Here is a 21,904-nt window from a genome sequence, read left to right as displayed (position 1 = left end):
TGGCTTGTGTCAGCCCAGATAATGCTACAATAATTGTCATGGGGGAGAAACAAGGAATTATAAAGCATAAGTTTAATTTTCACTGGAAGCATGTGCCGGAACCGAGAAAGCAAACCCGTAGCTTTCGTTAGCTTTCCTGCCACATGGTCCACGTGCGTATTCCAACTTAAGTTTTGATTAAAGGTTACCCTTAAGCTTTTAACTTCACTTGCTAGTTTTATTTCCTCTGATCCAAGCTGCATGTTGAGATCCCTAGTAATATTTTTTTGCACAGGCGCAAATAACAGAGCTTTTGTTTTGCTAGTATTGATTTCTAAACCGTTTGCTTTAGTCCACTGAAGCAATTTCATTAGTGTTGTATTTGCGGAAACCTTTAAATCATTTAAGTCATTCGACTGGAAGAAAAGGCTAGTGTCATCTGCATATATAATGAAATATGCATGTCTGCTAATATTTATTATATCATTTATATAGATGTTAAATAGTATCGGTCCCAATACGCTGCCCTGTGGTACCCCTGCAGTAATAATTAGTACACTAGAACGCCATTCATTAATTACAACACACTGCTTGCGATGATTAAGATATGATTTAAGAAGTGTACCAGGAATACCGCGGAAACCATAATGGTCTAATTTGGTAGACTGGATTGTATGGTCGATTCTATCAAACGCTTTTGAGAAATCGATAAAAACACCCAAAGTAAGTATATTTTCCTCAAAACCTTTAAGCAATAATTCTTTCTGCGTTAAGAGGGCCAACTCTGTAGATCGACCTTTACGAAATCCAAATTGCTGCTCTAAGAGAATCATATGCTTGTCACAGAAAGACATTATTCTCTTGCATGTAACCTTTCCTAATCCTTTGGAAAAAATGGGTAGCACAGAGATTGGCCGATAGTTTGATAAATTGTTTTTGTCACCCGATTTATGTATAACACTTACTCTGGAACACTGCATGCTTTCTGGGAAAGTACTTCTTGTAAGCAAGCATTAAAGATAAAACAAAGTTGGGGTACTAGAAGGTCGAGGACATATTTTACAGGTTTGATTTCTAAGTCATCAATGTCTCTGGCCTTGCTGTTCTTCAGAGACATGAAAACAGAATATATTTCTTCATTAGTGCATGGCTCAAAGAATGCAGTTTTAGAATTTTGTGAGCTTAAGAATGTTTTAGCGACATTCCTGTCAGCCGCGTGCGAACATGAGGAGAGAGTTGCAAAGTGTTCAACAAAACTTTTCTGCAAGTTCTTCGCCCTCAAGTATTTCATCATTTAGTGTTAAATGAAATTCACCATTGTGGCGTGTGCCAGAGTTCAAGAGTTTGCCGAGTTCGCGCCGTAAGACATCACTTTTTGTACAGGAAAAAAGATTTACAAAGTGTTTTTAATTTTACGTAAAAAGTTTGTTACATAATTCCTGTATTTTTTGAAAGCTGCAAAGTCATCCAGGTTCTTTGTTTTTGTGAACTTCTCGTACGATTTTTCCTTCCTTTTTATCATTACAAAACATTCATCTGTCATCCACTGCTTATGCAGTTTTTTACACTTCTTTACCACTTTAAATTTAAGACAGGAATAGTAACATGTTTTGAAAAGGGTCATAAATGCTTTATAGGCTCTTTCAGCACATGTGCATTCAAACACTGGGTCCCAACATATGAGTGAAATTTCGTTTCGGAATATTTCTAGAGTCTCTGGATTTATTTCTCGCAGAGTATATGTCTCCGAACAGAGTTTACTCCTTTTAAGAAAGTCGCCTGCTTTGCAGAACATGTAGATAGGGAAATGATCGCTTAAGCTTGTCACAATTCTCCCCGACATTGCACAGTCATGAATGTTATTTGTCACAAGTAAGTCTAAAAGGCTTTCGGAGTGATGACTGATTCGTGTTGGTACAGATATAGATGCATCCTTGACGTAAATGGAAGAATAACAGACGGGAAGACGTAGCACGGTGCATGACTGCCAACTGGATCCTTCATCATTAATACGTTCAAAGTGACCTGCCAAGACAGTCAAACCAGTTACGAGCAAACTACTTGATCGGAGGCGGTTGCAGTTTTGATATTCTGCTGAGGAGCTATTTCAGACAACTATTTTTCAAGGTAAAATTTCGATGATTTCTGTAAATATTCATACTGCGCAAGTGACTGAACTCGGGGATCTTGGATACACGCTTTGCGATTCCCTGGGATCGCGAGAAAGGGCCTCTCATAGTGAATGCTGCTTGTGGTTAATTTCGCTTCAGTGCCCTCTGATTGCCTCACTTCAGAGTCCCTCTGGTGAGCAGGGGGAGTGCGACCTGCGTGGATGCCTGGTGGACCTGTGCCTGGAGGCATTTTCTCAACACTGGCACCAACAAGCTGAGGCTCCAGGCAGGTGTCTTTTTCCCTTTCAAGTGTCCACTTGTGCTTAGAGATCAACATTACACATGCGCTCAATTTCACGACTCAGAGATTCTCATGGCACACAGTCAGTACAGACACATGGGCCATGCGCTTGACCAGCCTTCCTCATGAAGTAAGCCTCAGTGATTTTGGGGATCACGGACTTTTCTCGATCTTGAGATTCGGCTGGCAAGAAAAGTATGTGCTTTTTTAAGTCGATTTTTCTTTTACAATGTGGGGATTTATTGAAAGGAACAGGGAGGATAGGAGCAGCAGCGAAAACAGTCCGAGGGCAGCCAGGTCGAGCACAGGTGTTCGTGGCGATAGCAATACGGCTGAAGCGCAGGGCCATCTTTGTCTTTGTCATGATTGTGCGTCTTCTTCTTTACATTTTTGTCATGCGTCTTTTGCTACCAAACAAACATAGCTAGAGAACTACTTTTTACAGAATAGCGGGTCTCCTTTTCAAGCAGACTGAGTTTACTTTGCGAGAAACGATACAACTGTTTTTGTCGCGTACTTTGTTCTGGCACGATAGGTCGAAAAGACCTCTCCGGTTTCTGAGTTTTGGCTCTCTATCAAGGAAGTCTTAACAAGGATGTTTCTTGGGCTAGTTGGTTGTTCACGACTTTCATGAAAATATAAGTGCACAAGAAGACAAGGACAAGCAAGAGAAAGACAGGGCAAAGCGCTAACTTGCAGCTGAATTTAATGTGTTGGATGGATTGGTGTTGTGGATGGATTGATGGAACAGAAAGGTTCCTTTTGCATCGCAGTGGTGGCAGTTGCCACCATCCCCGGCTTTTTTTAATTTTTTTGAACTGTGTTAGAAATTGTTCTTCAAATTCGCCATATTCTTTAAATACGTTTTCACACACTTCTAACCATACGTCACCTCTCTGCTTTTCAGCCACCAATCTTCCAGTCGCTTTCTGCTAACTTCCGCCGCAGATTTATTCACATGGCCATTGTTATCTCTAAATCCTATGCAGGCACGCAATACCTCTGGCGGCTGCTGGACGCTGTGTTGTTGTGTGTCCAAGGCTGCGTGTCTCTGACGGGGCTGTTACTGGCCAACGGGGAGCTGCAGCTTTTCCAGAAAGGTCCGTCCAGGGCACTCTTCCAGACTAGGCATACGGAGCTTACATTTGCAGCGTGTGGGTGTTGCATGAGTGGGGCAACACCCTCTTCAGTGCCAGCTGGGTGACTTATTGAAAGGCACCCAAGTTCCGCAGAAAAGTACTCAACTGAGATGCAATGCTTTCTAGAGGCTTTTACGGTAAGAACTGGAATAGCTGCCGAGTGTCATTTTAGAAGATCTCTAATGTAAGCCGCATGAATAATTGGGAACAGAAAAATTGCACCACACGCAGCTGAGTTAGAATGAATGCTCCTAAAATTTTCCTAGAAATGAGCCAAGATGCACTGCTGATTGCCTGCATGTGGGGTTGTTTTGGCGGAACACAGCATATAAATGAGAGGCAAAGCTGAATGTGAAAGTCGATCAGGTGGAATATAAGCGGATTGCCATTTCTAAATAAGCCAATCTTTGAATTCAACTTCAATAGGTTATTCATGTTCGATTTGGCGAATGGCCAACTGAACGTTGTAATAAGTCGCATTTCCTGTAGATCGTTTCTTTTGTCCATAAGACTCTAGTTTTTGATCTATTTCCCTTTGAGAGGACCACGCTTTCTTTGCCTCTCTGTGTTCCCTTGAAATAGCGATCTCCGCCTGTCAGTTACCTGTGGCAGCTGGCATCCTGCCCAACTTAGTGTGCTACATATATGAACTTAGTATACTAGTTTGGATATAACGAACCTTACTATACCACCTCCGATATAGAGAGCTTTCTTTTCTGGATATCGAATCTAGCGAACTCAGTGTGACCTTGGATATAAGGCACCTAATTGTACCATATTGAATTTAACAAACTTTACTGTGTCAACGTTGGATATAAGCAAACGTATTTAAAGGAAATGCCAAGGATCGCCTCAGGGTTTTTAAATTTTTTCATGTTAATCCGATATTCAGTATGATATTCGAATGTGCTTTGTCTACATATTCGCATTGAGTTCACATTAAAAATATTCAGTATTCATATACGCCATGCTCGGCGCCTATAGGGGCGCCACTGAGTCTCCTAGCGGCAGCCGTTGGAACCGTAAGTGGGGCGCTCGGCACGTCATTTGCTTCCCGTTGGTGTCGCGTGAAGTTAATTTTGGAGCACAAACATGCGCACTGCACGAGAATGGACATGTAGTTAATGCTGCATCTCACTGGGACGACAGTGTTTGCCGCAGGTGAGCGTTGCCGAGCCTTGCTAGACGAAAAGCTGACCATAGTATGCCGCCTCTGCCGACACAGTGAGAAATCTTTTTCACTTGTTGATCATGCGAACTGTTTTAGCTATTTACTCAGAAAGCATACATTTCTTGCGTGTTGAATCTGTGGCATCGGACTTTTGCTTTACACAGGTGCGGCGTTGTGAAAAGGTGGCGATAATAAAGCTGGGAAAAAGAAATGCTCTTAATTATTTGCAAGCGAAGTTAGCTGTCGATTTTATTACATGATAACTGCGTGTTTGCTGCTGAACTAAAATTAAATAAGCCTCGCTTTCATGTACGGCACTCTATTCATCGCCTGAAGGAAAGATTACATTTTCTAGCTATGTAGCTTGCTATACTACAATTAATGTGGAAAACCTGTATATTCGTACTATTTACAACAGAGTAATTTAACTGTCGCTGGTGAATAGTACGATTAGCCAGATAACAAGGCACAGGAATGGACCCTCTGACAAAAGAATTCTCTTCCACTGGTACGCCGTTTTCATATTCCAAATGCTCTCTCGTTGTAAGCGCGGAGCGAATGCATGCTCTTCTCGGGGAAAGCGCTTGAGGTTATAGCAGAAATGTATATCGCTGAAACGGTGCCCAACTGACCAAAGCGAACCATTTCTTTTTTTAATGTTTGCATTTAAAGACTGGGGACATTCGTTTCACGCATGGATTACAGTGGCTTTCTAGGAGCAATACCTAACGTACAGCTTAGAAAGGCTCGTGCAGTCCGGTCCGATCAATTCCATCTCATGATCAAACACAATGAATAGAGTCCAGCAACATCACCAAGCAGAAACAAAGCAAACGAAGCTGTATAAATTTCGTGAAACTAAGCGTGGCGCATAAAACACTTGTGGGGCAGCATGACAATGTACGACGCCTATCGGTACCATAGCTTAGAAGTTGAGGGTTTTGGACCGTCATGAAGTCATACTACAAAGCGCTCGCAAGCGATGTAACATCGCAAGAGTACAGTGCTCACAAATGCATGTGCAATAACGCTCGATCAACTTGTCAGGTTATCAACATGTGCATAGGGGAGAGCGTCCATCGATATATTTAAGTGATAGACTGCACTTGCGTGCAACTTAAATGTTGAGAGACTGTCAGTGCCACGATAGGCGTGGGTAGCACGGTGCATTCTTTCAGCCTGCTTCCCGATATAGCCAGCTCATCATTAGAAGCAGTGAGCCACTTGGCTCCGCCTCCCCGCCTTTCGCATGGACATTTTTTCTTTAAAAGGGTACTTACTTCGAAAGGCATTTACATACAGTGCCTACTTTGCACCTCGCGAGCCATAACGAGACAACTACGCCTGAAAACGATCACTGAATGTGGGGGGAGATAGAAATACATGCAAGGCAATAAACACTAACTCGCAAATTGAATACGACGCAAACTTTTATTTTTCTCATCGAACAGCCACGATCTACAGCTGTCGAGCGACGGTGCAAAGAAGACGCAGGAGTGCGTTTCTGGATAGTTTTAAAAGTTTTCATGTAGCCAGCTACGCAGAACTACGTTCCTTTACGTCACTCAAGACTTACATGAAAATGTTTTCGCGACTAATTAGTCGTGCCATGTAATATATCAAAACTCAGGCGCATCGCGAAAGCGCGCTGAAACCAATGGGGAAAGTGGCAGACGCGGCCCGCTCATGCTTCGCGGCTTGCCATCAGACGGCGCAGCCATCGTCTCGCGCATGGCTTATACTACTACTAATAACGTTACAAGAACAGATCAACAGACCCTCACATTCGATATCATCATCATCAGCCTGCCTACGACCACTGCAGGCCAAAGGCCTCTCCCATGTTTCTCCAATTAACCATATCCTTTGCCAACTGCGCCCACTGTATCGCCGCAAACTTCCTAATCTCATCCGCCCACCTCACCCTCTGCCGCCCCCGGCTACATTTTCCTCCTCTTGGAATCCACTCCGTTACCCTTAAGGAATGGCGCTTATCTTGCCTTTGCATTACATGCCCTGCCCAAGCCCATTTCTTCCTCCCGATTTCGACCGGGATGTAATTAGCCCGCGTTTGTTCCTTCACTCACTCTGCCCGTTTCCGGTCTCTTAACGTTACACCTATCATTTTTCTTTTCATTGCATGCCGCGTTGACCTTAACTTAAGCTGAACTCTTTTCGTAAGCCTCCACGTTTCTGCCCCGTAGGTCAGTACCGGTAAAATACAGCTGTTGTATACATTTCTCTTGAGGGATATTGGTAGACTGCCATTGATGATCTGAGAGAAACTTCCATATGTGCTCCACCCCATTCTTATTCTTCTAGTTATTTCCCTGTCATGATCCGGATCAGCGGTCACTACCTCAATGAAAAGGTAAACTGCACGAAAATGTTAATACAAGAGAAAGGAACACACACAACAGTTACTAACGCACATTGTGAACTTTATTTTGGAAAGAAACGCAAGTCGTATTTAAGCGCTCTCCGACGCGCTGATAAGTTGCGGCGCATAAGATAACATCCGGAACGAAACATCGTAGAGGATGAAATTCAGAAGAAAAGTTAACTTTGGGCTTTTCATTCAGTATGAACCAGCTAGCCCGACTAATCCTCTTGGTCACTGTACCGTTAGTTGTGTCGGCAGAGTGACAGTCGGGACCAGTTCCGCACAAGAATGCCGATGTGGTGTTTATTCGTACTCGTTTTACACCCGCAAGGGGAAGGGCACAAAAGTTGCGAGCATGCGCGCCGCAGACACAGACTGCGAGCACGCGTCGCACTCGGCTTACCTAAAACACCGCACCGCGTCGGACTCGGCTTACGTAGAACGCCGGGCCACGTTGCACTCGCCTGACATACGTGATACATCTCCCTCTCTTGGAAATGGCAAACCAGAAACCACTCATTTCACAACACTGTTCAGCCGTGAAAAGAAATGTTTGTTCACACAGTTAGAGTTCATGATGGAACCTGCTCAAATTTGTCGCCATATCCTAAACGCTGCGGGGGTTCTCTTTCGTGCTGGGATCTTCGCGGCACAGGTGTCGAGGCTGTAGTAGTGGTTGCGCTTTGAGCACATGGTTGGACCTGGCAGGGTACCTCGTTCTCGCAGCCGTCATTCGACATGTCGTCGTCACTAGGTGTAATGCTGAAAGGCTCAGCTGTAGCCCTGAAGTGTTGTCGGTTGTGTCGCAAAATACGACCACCTTCGGTGGCAACCTGGTATGACCTCGGTTGAGGAGTTTGGTGACCAACAGTCTCCTCGTAATATAACAGCCTGGCCTTCTTGGAGCTGAGGAAGACAACGTCTTGGGGATCGGTACTGTTTATGCTTTCTTACCGACTTGCTTGGAACTTCGCGGAAGACTGGGAGTGGTGTTCGAAGTCACCGCCCCTGAATTTTTCGGGCCAATGTATAAATTATAGGCTGCGACAGCACTACCGGTCTCCGAAATCTGAGAATGGCGCCAATCTTCCAAAACACTGCCGAGAATGCGATAGTTGCCACCCCATACTGAATAAGGCCACCATTGTCGCAATGAGAAAAACTAGACTAGAAAGGCAGATTTTAAAAACTGCACATATGCGCAAACTCAGGCTTGACACGTAAGTGACTTAAATTTGAGTTTGGGCTAGTTGACTCTTTAATGTGTGTTAGTGAGCCATCTGTGGCACTTTTGGATAAAAAGACCTGGTTTTTGATCACCCTGTGACGCACTGATATCATGCTTTTCTGTGGGGTTCTTTAACGTGCACTGACATCGCACAGTGCACATGCCTCTAGAATTTCGCCTCCATCGAAATTCTACCGCCGCGGCCGGGATCGAACCCGCGTCTTTCGGGCCAGCAGCCGAGCGCCATAACCACTCAGCCACCGCGGCGGCTTAGAGGTGGAACTATGTTAGTATCACGTCAGGGGACGAAATGGCGGCATAGTTTCGGTTTCTCGAATCCAAGATGGCGGTCATTAAAATTGGGTGTGCCCTCTATTCCTTACGCCCCCCGTATGACGTAAGGGGGCGAAATAGTAGCATAGTTTCGGTTTCTCGAATCCAAGATGGCGGCCATAAAAATGGTTGTGCACTCCCATCCCTCCCATGTGCCCTCCCATCCAGCATGATGGCAATCCACCCCGTTTCAAAGAGCACATGTTCCATTCATCCATCCGTAATGAGCTGTCTTTCTAAGCTCCTCTGAGATGCGCTCGTTTCGCCGATACATTCACTACCACAGTGCGTTTGAAGAAGGACTTAAATGATCCCAAACTATCGCCTGCTCACGCTGTGGCCGAAGAAGATCTGAGAAATAAGTCCAAGAGATCAGACGTACTCGAATACTTCCAATAACGCCGGGCGGCAGAAACCTCCCTTAAATCATATTCATATCAGTTTTAGTAAACCAAGAAGATAACGTTCATAACTTCAACATCTTCCAGACAGTGGCGACCTTTTTTTATACAGAGTGGGTGTGTCAGAAGATAACCCTCAAGCCTATCGCACAGCAATGTCCGACAAGTTGTCCTATTCAACCCCACAAGGCCTTTCAGGACTTCTCGATCGACATTAAAGCTATTCACTACCGCACGCAGATTTGCTTAAAGGGACTATGCAATAAATTAATTGAGATTACGTAAAGCAGACGAGAGATAGGCATTTCATCACTCGTCACCCCAATGCAAGGATTTTTAAGCTAGCATCAATAACAACGAAGATATAGACGATTAAAAATAATGCTCCTCCTCTCCCCCCTCAACTCGTACACGAGGGGCACCAGACTAAATTAAAGAAAACAGGTCTGGCACTGGGCCCCGCCTTTGAATACGTCATCAGTTGACGTTCGCTTTGCAACTTTCGGTGGTCGCTCCTAGCCCCCCTGCAGCAGCGTCGGCGGTGTGGCGGCTTCTCTGTGGTCTCTCTTCGCCTTCCTGGATTGCGGCGCGCGTTGGGTTTCTTTGCTTGTCGTCTGTTGTAGTTAGCAGTAATAAACCCGGACCTCAAGGTGCGACTGCTCACTCTTACGGCCGTGATGGGCATCGAGCCCTATGCGTGCCCCCGAAGAGCCGTGCGAGCGGCTCCGGAACTCCCGACAGAAGGAGGCGGCAGATTAAAATTGAAACCATATGCGCGAAGGCAATGCCCTGGCCCGCACTTGCCCGAGAGGGTCGCGCGGCAGCACGAGCAGACGATTTTCACGGCTACCGGAAGTGTGCCCGTGACATCGTGGCTGCCGTGGCTCCAGCGAATGACAGCGTGTGGTGGCCTGGCGACGTCACGGTACAGTGACGTCTTTCTTCCACGATTTTAGTCCCAAAATCAGTCACTACGAGCACACCAATCGGCCCACGAATTTTAAAAAACACGTTTTTTTACATTTATAATAAATTGCCGGCTCAGTTCCGAAGACTTATACTTGGTGTGAATGCTCATTAGCATCATTTCTAAACATAGAAGACATTTACAAGCGACTTTGAATTCTTTGCATAGTCCCTTTAAGTGCGTCGAAGATAGCATTGACAATATAGGAGTGGTAGATTTTCAATACGCTACAGGAGTGTCTGTGCGGCATCTCTTAAAGCTTCTATCTTTCTGCCTCCAGTCCACATTTATCGGCTGGCAAGGCAAGCCCTACCTGCAGAAAGACGGGGTTTGCATTGGGTGTTGCCTTGCTCCAGTGTTGAGCAACTTGTACTTCGCAAGTGTTGACAGAATCCTGAATGATCGTCTGCTTAGCTCGAGTGTGCAAACAGTGTTTAGATATGTTGATGATTTTCTTGTAGTTCTTGATTGTACCTTGGGAGACCTGGAAAACATATCGTCGAATGTAATAGCGGGATTTAAGGAAGTCTTGCAGCCACTTCAGATAACCTGTGAATTTCCAGAAAAGAAAAAAATTTGTTTCCTACATCTCAAGTTAGTGTGTGAACAAGACCACACATGCTGGAGCTATGCACCTCATACTTAGAAATCCCAGTTTTCATATCAGTCTGCACACTCGAAGTTGATAAAAAGAGGCATTGTCACCACGTCTTCCAAGAAGACGCTGGAAAAGTCATGTGTGCACCTGATGGAAGCTAGTTTCTAGAAGCAATAAAAATGGCTACAAGAAAAAGGGGTGTCCCCGAGATGTCTTGGCATCGGTAGCTGGAGGGATGATTTGCAAGAAGCGCTAAGGCGGGCCAGAAAAATGTAAGAAAGTAGAACTAATTTCCTATATGCCCAGGATATCACATAATCTGTAGAAAACGGCGAGCAGGTGCTCAAATTGTGCTTCCAGCCCCTAATAAGCTTGCAAAACTATGCAAGATGACAAATCCTTTCCATGTAAGGAAGCAAAACCTGCAGAACGAAGCACAGAAAGAAATTTGTTGGCTGCACAGAAGGGGTTGTTTATTTCCTGCCGCTGTCATGTGGTATAGTTTATGTAAGTTAAACCGGAAGATGTCTAAATGGCAAGCTACGGGATCACAACAGAAACCCACAAAACCATAAAGCTAATCTGTCTGAACATTGTGTGGAGTGGTAGCCATGTATGAGTACTCCAGACTTTAAAGGATGTCACGTCATTAACAGAAATGGAAAACAACTAACAAGAAAGATCATGGAGGCAAGAGTGATAAAAAGACTAGAAGGTACTTGTGTGAGCAAGCCATCTATGTTGCTATCAAAGAGGGTGTCATTTTTTCTTGATGGCGCAAACAAAGGTTAGAGTGTGTGGCGCAATTGCAGTATGATAGGCTTGCGGGTTATCTTCTGATGCATGAACTCTGTATAAAAATAAGTGCATGCATTGAATAAACATTCAGTTGGAAGTTAGCGCCTATGTTGTATCCCTCGTGTTGTCCGTGCTCCCGGGCGCTGCAGTCTTCATAACTAAAAAGTTGTTTGGGCTCAAATGAAATTAAGTGCTTGAATCAAAGGGCTGTGTCTAAATGGCCTGCCATGTTGTCTAGCCTTCACTGCGACGCGGCGCTCTGTTTTACATCTTCAGTCATGCAGCTAAGCCTGAGGTCCAGTGAGTCTTCGCAAGTGGCCACTGCGCTTGGCTACTTTCTGGCTGTGCTCGGAGGTGTCGACGCAGACGTTGCCTCAGGTAGGTGCTGTGAAATCAAATACCAAGGCACGGCTACAAAAAATGAAGCTGAAAGACGAATAGCTCAGAGCAAGGATTTACGCTAGACAAGATATAGCAGCTCATTTTCCTGTCAAGATCATATAATGAAAAATGGCAGACGCTAAATTATTGGAAACGTCACTTCAGTCCAAGCCAAAAATACATGGAGTGTACGTTTTGTGTGTGCGTGATCTCTGTGCACATTTCATTCCCGGCATTAGTTCGCAAGGTTTCTTTAGTCAGCTGAGCTTGGCGGCTGGTGAAACAAAGGTAGAGGCATGTAGGTGCTTCCCCAAGTCACGCAATGTTCTTTTTCACATGAGGAGGAATGATCACAAGTTAGTCTCTCCTTGTGCACACTGTCGAGCAGTCTGTTCTAGACAGTGAAGGCGCTGACTGATTTTTTTATTGAACTGCGAGGGCAGCGACCTGAGCCCATTACAAGACAGCTGTGTCGGCCACTTTGTTTCCTGCGCAGTATAGGTGGCCGTGTGCATGACAGCTTGAAAATTCAGCGAGGTATGTTACCAATTAGAGCAAGATGCTACGTAGGCTCAAGATGTATTTCGGAAATCATGTACTGCAGAAACCTGATGTGAACCTTATGGGGTTGGGAGAAGTATTTGTATTATCCGCAATGTCCAAAATAAGCAAAACACTCATGAAAAAGAATGACAAATGCAATCGGCAATGCAAACGGCTAACAGAACTCATTCACGGCTGGCGGTGTACAGGCAGCACGTATACTCGCCGACAGCTTGTGTTAACAGGGAAGGGAGGGTGCAGAGGCGGAGCATCTCTAACTGTGTGATTCCAACACGTAGTTCAGCACGTTGCTCTCTGCGCGGTAAATCCACTCTTGCTGGCATAGGTAGCGCCATCTATGGAAGCTTCTTGTCAGAAAACGTGTCTAGCCGGTTTGTTGTAATTAAGGAAACTGAATTTCTTTGGCTTTATAGCATTTATAGTTGGTAGTTTCATTAGATGTGGGTACCAGGTAATGACAGCATACTGTGTTTTAGGAGAAAACAGCCAGACAATAGATTGCGCTGGATTGAAAGACAGGGTATGTTTTGACTCTGTAGCTTACTTCTGCTCCATTGCCGAAAAGTTCTCGTGGAGTACAGTGCTCAAGTCTGCGGTCGTGACACGCACGTTCGCATCATCCGCAGGGGCATGGGCGAGTGTTTGGAACATCAGAATTTCTGCACACTATGGAAAGCATTCTAGCCGGTGAATTTTTGTGAATTTGATCATCCTGAAATTTGCTCCAAATGTTGTCTTATCGAAATTATGCAGTACAAGAACTGGAATGTAGTCGCAATGCAACATGAGGGTGTTCCCAAGCAAAAAAGTGTCAATGGGCCCTAATAATTACAGAATAGTTTAACGATATGAGCCACAATATGACAGGTGATAACTAAAAGAAATAAGCATGAATTAATAGACCACAACATGCAAATTTAGAAGATTAATGGCGTTTGGAATAGGGCCGGTGGGATTATTGTAGCTGAAAAGAAAGCTTATTCCAGAGTGCATGGGTGAAAATGAAATTCTGCAAAGACACAGTCAAGTCAGCATCTTTCTTATCATGTTGAAAAATGCAATATGATTCCTAAAATTTTCAATTGCATAAGTGCTTTTCCTTTTCTTTGCCAAAAATTCTTTCTCATGCCAGGAAAACCCAACTGAAAGGTGACAAGCACATGCACCTTGTTTTCCTCGTTCAGTGCATCAAGTTTCCCACAGTTCTTATCTCAATTTCAGCAAAACTGCACTTTGATGAAAGTGAGGTGTGCATTACTTGCATCTGGCGTAATGCGCTGCAGATTTCGAGGTCTGTTATCTGGCTGCAGTTGCGTTCGTGCTGTCTCAGCCTCTAATTAAGTTTGGCCTACGTGTGAATCACTGGGCGAAACCATTATATACCACTCCTTCGCAGCAGTCAACTTGTTTTACATTTCTGGCACCGCAGGATGCCCTCCCTCACCCTTCAAAAAATTTGCTGGCCCTCCCTCACCCTCACTAGCAGTCGTTTTAAAACTCGAGTTTTTTTTTTTTTAGTCGGCAACATCTGGCGATATTCTGAGTAATAAACATACAAGACAAGCCCTCAAGGCACTATTGAACGAGAGACTAGATGTTTATATTGTTGTGTGTGCATGCATGTAGTGTGTGTTTGTGTTGTTTGAGCTAATACATGAGACAGAACCGAGACAGTTACGAGTTGAGCCCCAAAATATCATTCTGCCTTTAGTTCTGGCACGCACTGCATGCATACATGCGCCCCCCACAATTCATTGTTATTTATATGCACCGCAAAAAGGAGCCAGCGCGTTGTTGTGTCTGTGTAAAAAAAGCTCATGTACGCCAAGGATATTTAGAAAACAATGCAGTAGCGTCCACCTCGACAGTCACAATATGTGCTAAGCACAGAATGGACTGAGAAAAAGGAAAGTTCGTAGGTTCCTTAATTACCATCACCCGATGACATTGGGCTGCCGGGGTGGCTCAGTGGTTAAGGCGCTCGGCTGCTGACCCGAAAGACGCGGATTCAATCCTGGCCGCGGCGGTCGAATTTCGGTGGAGACGAAATTCTAGAGGCCCGTGTACTGTGCGATTTCAGTGCACGTTAAAGATCCCCAGTTGGTCGAAATTTCCGGAGCCTTTCACTACGGCGTCCTTCATAGCCTCATTCACTTTGGGACATTGAACCGCCATAAACCAAACCAAACCGATGACATTGCGATAGCACTGGGTCTTTTGAATTTGGCTGTTCCTAATCTCCCGCCATTTCGTGCGGTTTCCTGCATGCTCGTCTGACGACGCTTCCACGCGCACTGATGAATACCACGCTTTCAAACTACAGCGTGAGAGGCTGGCAGTTTAACACACGTGAACGCGGGTGCATGACATATACGACGACATTGCAAGCACAGCTCGAGAGCTGGACAGTTCGTACAGGCAGGGCGTTAAAATTTCTCCTAATATATTGTTCATCTGAGGGAAGTGTGTGAACCGACCGGCTTTGAACCGGAGTGGGATCCCCTCTTGGTGATGTGCTCAGCCTTACGTCACGTCTAGTGCTCTGTATTTTTGCGATGTGTTTTGAGGCATTTCCAAAAAGCTTTGTAAATAATTTAGTTAATATAAATAACATATATTTTCAATGCAATAAATGCCATGCTTAAAAAAAAGCTGTGGCATTAGCATAGTGGTCTGAAGGAGCGGCCAGTGGAACTGATTTTTTATCGCCGCCGCGGGTTCGGATCCCGCTCTCTCAGCTATGAAATTTGTGGAAATATGGGGGACAACGTTCCACCCCCGCACTCCCACTCCACGGATGCAGCGTTTCCGATCGCTGACCGTGGAGGGTCTCGTGCTCGGGAAAGCAAAAGGAGGGGACGACAAAGCGTGAACAGTCATATGCTATTTATTACACTTGCAATTAATACACAGAGCAGTCCAGCCCATCAGCAAATTATCTTAATGGAACAGAAGCGAGGTTAGGCAGGTCATTAATAAAAAAAAAAGAAATAATATAGGCCCAAGGACACTTCCCTGGGATACTCTCGATAACACCGGTTGTAAGCTGGACCTGTACATGTCGATTTCTACATATTGCTGGCGGTTCCGTAGGTACTAGGTGAGCCATTTAGTGAGGTTGGGATTCTTGAACACCGTATTGATTTTTAGCAAAAGTTCGGGGTGTGAAACCTTATCAAAGGTTTTAGAAAAGTCTAGATAAATAAGGTCCATCTGTCCTCGCAAATTTATCGTTTCTGAAGCGTCATGAACCAATTCAACTAACTGTGTCATCATAGATAGACCTTTACGGAAACCATGCTGTACACTATGTCCACCAATAAGGTCCATGGTTCAGCTCTGCTGCGGTGACGCCCGCCCTCTGGCAATGTTCCTTCTTTCTTGATGAAATTTTAGGAAGCTATACATTTTAAGGCAGTTGGAGAGGTGTTTGAATATAATGTGTTCTAGTATTTTAGAGCAAGTACTAGTAAGAGAAATTGGCCGGTAATTGCTAACGTCTGAACTGCTGCCTGTTTTATGAACCGGAACTATTCTGGCTATTTTCCATGCGGTGAGGAACTGTTCACAACTGATGAACGAATATTTTCGTAAGGAACTTGGACACCCATTCAGCATACCTGACTAAAAATTCGTTAGGAACATGATCTGGTCGGGGTTCTTTTTGTGTTTATATTAAGCAAAGCGTTCAGGTCAACTTCCTCGGTTATTCTAATTATGTCCGAAATAGGAGCCTGAGCAGAGTTTTTGGTGAGGATTCGAACTTTGTCATCATCTTTAGTAAAGACGGACGAGAAGAAGGTATTATATTGTTCAGCTTTCTCTTCAATGTTAATGTCATCATTAGAAAAGCACTGCTTAGTCGGCGAATTCACATATCACCAAAACTTAGCTGCTGCTTCGGAAAGGAAATTTTTTAACGTTACTTTGCATAGTCGGTCTTTTGACTCCCTAATGAGGCACTTCAAATCTTGTCTCATATAGCGAACACTGATTGTATCAGCTGTATAGCTGTTTTGGGAACATGCATTCCGGTTTCTTCTAATTTTGTGCATGAATAATTTCTCTGTTAATCCATGGATTTCTCTTCCCGTACTTCTTATTCTACTAAGGCATAAATTGCTCTATGCTGTGGTTTACGACATCTAAGTTTAAAAGATGTTCACAGCTCGCCATATCCTTCCTCCCGGGTGAACATGAGCTCCAATTAATTGTTGGTAAATTGAAGTTGCCCAAGATAATTATATTGTCTGCCTCTCGAACATTGTTTTCTATGAATTTCCCTAGGCTGGCAACTACTGCAGGTAAAGTGTTTGGGCCCTGTACACCCCTCCAATGTTAACAGTCCGATCCGTGAGTTTTATTTTAATCCATACTGCTTCTAAAGTGTGCGACTGCTCAAGGGTAGTGCACGAAATGCTTTGCTTAACTAGTATGGCTACACCACTTCCTCTTCCTGCTCGATCCCTTCTGAATGCGTTATAATCGGTTGGCACATACTCGGTGTCTGTTATGTTCTCATGCAACCATGTCTCTGTTATGACAATAACGTCAGGTTCATGCTCCATGACCACGACTTCCAGAGCATTGGTTTTTGTTTATTAAACTCCGAGCATTTATATTCATTATCTCAAAACCTTCCAGTTTTTTGTGCTTGCGTCGGTTGCCGCTTTCAGCGGCACTGGCAATTTGGTACCTCTCATTTTTGCCTTTGTCCCAGCCATACATCATATTATTCATTTTTAGTTGGGTCAAAGACAAGTCTGGCCTCACGGCTTTCTTGCCTTTCCACTGTACACGAGTTCCAAAGTCTCTTCCTAATATCCCCACTACTCGCGTAGAGTAATCCTCACTAATGCTGATTTCAGAGTCTTTAAGCTTAGTACAATTGCTCAAAATTTTTGTTTTGTCCCTATGAAGCCTTCTACCCTGAAAATAATGGGTTTCTTCCAGGCGCTTTCTTACCAGGTCTGTGAATTCTTTTAATGGCGCTTACTTCTAGTTAAGAAGCGTGAATTGCTGTGCGAGTTGGTGCATGTTCAAGCAAAAAAAACAGCAGAAAAAAGACGCAGGACCAGGAGAAAACACACAAAACTGGCGACAGTCTGTGTGTGTCTTCTCCTGGTCTTGCGTTTTTGTTTTGCTGTTTTTTTTCGGTTGAGCTTACTTCTATCTTGAGGATGTCAGTACAACTATCTTCAGTCAGTTTCTTCATCAATATCATCTCAGTTTTATGGGCGTGTTCTTTCATGCCTCTGATTATTTAATTATTCCTTCGTGAGCGATTGTCTCGTTCATCGACCTGGCTAGCAACGCTCGACATGTCATCATTCAACATATTGGTAAGTGCTTCAGTATTTTTGCTAGCCTGTTCTGGGTATCGTCCAGGTTTTCTAGCTTGTGTTCAATTGCAATAAATCTATTTTGCACTGCAACTTAGCATTCTCGTTTCAGAAGCCTGATTTGTCTGGACCTTGGTGAGTTTTGACAGGATCTCTTTTTGGTTCTGGATGAATTCTGGAAACATTTCTTCCGTCACTGGACCGAGATTCTCCTCCACATCGCCCGACAACTTTAGCAACACGCCGCTAATGATAAACATTTGCAAAAACAACATAACGAAGTAACTGGACACAGCAACACTACAAGACAGAGGTCATCACTACGGAAACCGTATATGAATGACTAACCTGTACAAGCAGGGGAACGTTGGTTGATATTGTCACGGCTGTATTGCCGCTTCCACTGAACTGTCTCTCGGTGAGCACCAATTTATAGGCAGCAGCTGGTCCTGGATGGGGGCGGGTCCCGTAGTCATCGTGCTCAAAGAAGATGCGCAAAAGGTAATGTCCACGTGCGGTTTCGGTGGCATTACCCTGCGGCTTTTCCTGAACAATCTGGTGCAGTTGCTCTATCGGTCGAAATGTAGCGTTGGGTTAACGCCGCAGAAAAGCTCCCGGCATCCATCCTGCGAGACTGCTGTAATCCTGCTCAAGGCTGTGGGGTTGAATGGGGAGATAAGTACGTTCTCCCCACTCAATCGCGGCTGACACGGTTCAAAGCCGCCCGAACCCTACCCCGTGCGTGATCGCGTACGCTACCGAGCGCTCGCCGACCACGGCGGGCCTTGCTCTGGGGGAACAGAGGAACGACACATTGGCTGACGCAAACAGGCATTTATTGCTACAGAAACAATAACGCCAGCTAGCAACAAGGTACTCTAATGAATCGAGGACGTCCGACTCACCAGCAAGGTTCCGAGCGAATGTTCGCCCGCGCTAGGGCAAGGGATATGCACTCCGAAGGCCGGACGGGACGAGTACGGGAGCCTGTCTCCCCGTCGCTTCCTCGCCCCGCCAGCGAAGAGCGGAGCCGCGAGCGACAAGTCTGCCTGCGCCGACGATCCCAGCCGAAGTCCCTCTGCCCCCTCTCCCGCGCGCGGGCTTTGGCAGTCTCCGCGCAGCGATGCTGGCGCCCTCTCTTGCCAGTTAATGTAACTCACAAGGGAATGCGCTCAGCCTCGAGGTGAGACCGCCGCTGCACGGTGCCTCGCGGGAAAGCAACCTCAGGGGGCCGCAGGGCAGGTCCCCACAAGGCGAAGCCGATACACGCGTTCAAGACATGCACAAAGAGCGGAACGTTGGGTGGCATAGCCACGGCTGTGTTGCCGCGTCCACTTTCTGTAGGTGCGCGAGAGTTCTCGGCTCTAGCGAGGATAATACAAAACAACCAAACAATTTTGTGCATGCCTGTGCCACGGTACGACCGTGTACTCCCAAATCTTAAGAGCCTTAGGCCTACTCGCTCAGGCACTTCCCGGTTCCAACAAAGGGCCAAGGACAGTAGTTAGAACACAACGGCACGAGGAGATATGTTCGTGCCAAGGTGACCCTACTCGCTCGCTGCTATACCAGCAACTTCTGAGCGAACGGTGCCCACCGCTTCCCGCTGTGTCGGAGCGCCCCGGTGCTTTTCCTCCAATCATGGCTGCAATACAAGTCAGCAGATTACGGCACCCAGCTCCCAGAGCCAGAGACAGAAAAGAAAATATTTACAATTATGTACAAGAAAAAAAATCGGGCCACCCTTCAGGCTTCCGCATTCACTGGCTTCTGGATTGCTGTTCCCCGTGGACGACTCGGTCTCGCTCTCCATGTGCGGTGGACCTCGTAAAGTCACCTTCCAAAGGTGCATCGATGAAGTGCTAATGAAGAGTGTACCATCCACGGCAATTCTCTCATGCTGCTATTCTGCTCATCTCGCTATCTAGAAAGCATCTTAGCCTTGCTAGCAACACCTAATTCCGGTCAGGCCTAACGCTGTTCGAAATCCGGGTGGGCATTCCACGAACCGAACTGACTGTCGTCCCTCCTCCCTAGAGCTTGCCACACGTTGGGCTGCCAATATGGAAATATGGGGGACAGCCTTATGCCCTGCACTCCCACTCTGCGCATGGTGCGTTACCGCTCGCCAGCCGCAGAGAGGTTCGTGCTCGATGGAGCAAAGGGAGGGAGTACAAAGCATGAACACTCATATGCGATTTATTACACTTGCAAATAATGCGCAGAGCGGGCCATATAACTACAGGACTTTAACGAGGCATTCATTTCTCGGAAGTAGAAGGCTACGTAAAAAGAGCTTCCGACTTACCAGTTGGGGCAGAGGGTGACTTCGGAGGTATCGGCGCTAAACGTTTGTATGCTCTGACAATGGCGGCCGGGTCTTCCCGTCCACGCCGCATTCTTAGGGCTAAGCCATCACCGAGCACGTTTGCTGGGGAAGGCGCCGTGAGCGTGCGTTTGCTGCGCTCACTCTGCAGCTTGGAACCAGAAGTCCAGCGGCAAGGCACTACGGATCTCCGTGAGCCTGCCGCGGAAGGTGACGATAGCGTGCGGCTGGATCCCGAAGAGACTCTCACCGGCTCCGCGGAGTTCCGCGTAACCTTCCAGGTGGCGCCCCCGTCGCTGCTTCCGCTGTTGTTACAGATCAGGGTATTCGACTAGAAGGGGATGAAGCGATAAAACACATAGGAACAAGGATGACAGAAAAAATTTAAAGAAAGAAATGTTGCACAAAATTTATCGAATGATGATAGGCCGGTTACTGCAATAGCTTCACTTGAGCAAAGCGAGTGGGAAACGGCAGGGAAGAAGGTTCCTAGTGGCAAGTCAACAGGACCAGATGATATTCCGATTATGTTAATAAAGAAGCTAGGACCAAGATCCAAGCAAACATTAATACAGGGGGTGAATAAACTGATAGTGGATGGGAAAGTCCCCGATGAATGGTGATTAAGTAGAATGAACATGATATATAAGGGAAAGGGGGACAAAGCTGACGTAAGTAACTACCGTTCCATAACAGTGACATCTGTGGTGTACAGGGTGGTGATGCAGATTATAAAGGACAGATTTCAGGCTTGGGTGGAGAACGAGGGGGTGCTAGGGGAGCTACAATATGGGTTCCGGAAACAAAGGAGGTTGGAGGACAATCTGTTTTCATTGACACAGTGTATAGAGATTGCTGAAAAGGAACACAGGCCCCTATGGCTAGCATTTCTGTATATTAAGGGAGCCTACGACAACGTTGTTCAAGAGTATCTGTGGGACATACTGGGCACATTGGATGTGGAAGATGGAGTAATTAATCTTTTAAAAGATATATATAAAGGTAACAGAGTGCTCATAAAATGGGAAAAAAATGTATCAGAGCCTCTAGAGATACAGCGGGGGCTTAGGCAAGGATGTCCTCTGTCTGCTTTGTTGTTCATGTTCTACCTGCAAGGGTTGGAGGCCAAGCTAGAGGGGAGCGGACTAGGCTTCAACCTTTCTTTTTTCAAGCAAGGAGAATGGATTAAACAGTCATTACCGGGACTAATATACGGCGATGATATAGTGATAATGGCTGATGACAAGGAAGATTTACAGAAGTTGATAGACATATGTGGTACAGAGGGAGATAGATTAGGTTTAAAGTTTATTAAGGAAAAATCTGCAGTCATGATATTTATTGATGAGGTCGGCGAGCGTAGAATACAGGAGTTCACGCTAGAAGTAGTCGATGAGTACAAGTATCTTGGGGTGTGGATAAATAACTGTGCTGAGTATCTGACAGAGCAGGAAAAATATGTAATGAATAAAGCTAGTAGGAATGCAGCTGTCATGAAAAATAGGGCAATGTGGAATTACAATAGATATGAACTGGTAAGAGGGATCTGGAAAAGGGTGATGGTTCCTAACCTGACTTTCGGTAATGCGGTCCTGTGCATGAGACCGGATGTTCATGCAAGGTTAGAAATTAAACAACGTGGCGAAGGGAGGCTAGCTTTCACATGGCAATACACCAAATCAGGGGGTACAGGGTGATATGAGATGGGCATCGTTCGAGAGCAGAGAAGCTAGCAGTAAGATAGCATTTGAGGAGCGATTGAGAAAAATGCGGGAAAAGCAGTGGGCTAGGAAAGTTTTCAGATACCTGTATTTAAGGAATGTTGATGCGAAAAGAGAAAGCGAACTAGAAAATTGACAAGCAAATATCTGGACAGCAGTAA

General features: G+C 45.4%; 1 protein-coding gene across 1 annotated transcript in view; it reads left to right on the top strand.

Annotated features, from left to right (window-relative positions):
* Positions 1-21,904, top strand: part of LOC144127799 (uncharacterized) — a 482,923-nt gene that overhangs the window by 341,323 nt on the left and 119,696 nt on the right. Inside the window, exons 22-24 of the mRNA XM_077660716.1 lie at positions 2,274-2,376; positions 3,381-3,491; positions 11,686-11,787. Of these exons, the coding sequence (XP_077516842.1) occupies positions 2,274-2,376; positions 3,381-3,491; positions 11,686-11,787 (316 nt within the window). The remainder of the gene's footprint in view (positions 1-2,273; positions 2,377-3,380; positions 3,492-11,685; positions 11,788-21,904) is intronic.

This window comes from Amblyomma americanum, chromosome 4 (genome assembly GCF_052857255.1).
Source record: "Amblyomma americanum isolate KBUSLIRL-KWMA chromosome 4, ASM5285725v1, whole genome shotgun sequence".
In the NCBI taxonomy this organism is placed as follows: domain Eukaryota; kingdom Metazoa; phylum Arthropoda; class Arachnida; order Ixodida; family Ixodidae; genus Amblyomma; species Amblyomma americanum.
Note: the sequence above shows the minus strand (reverse complement) of the source record. Positions and strands in the feature narration are given on the sequence as shown.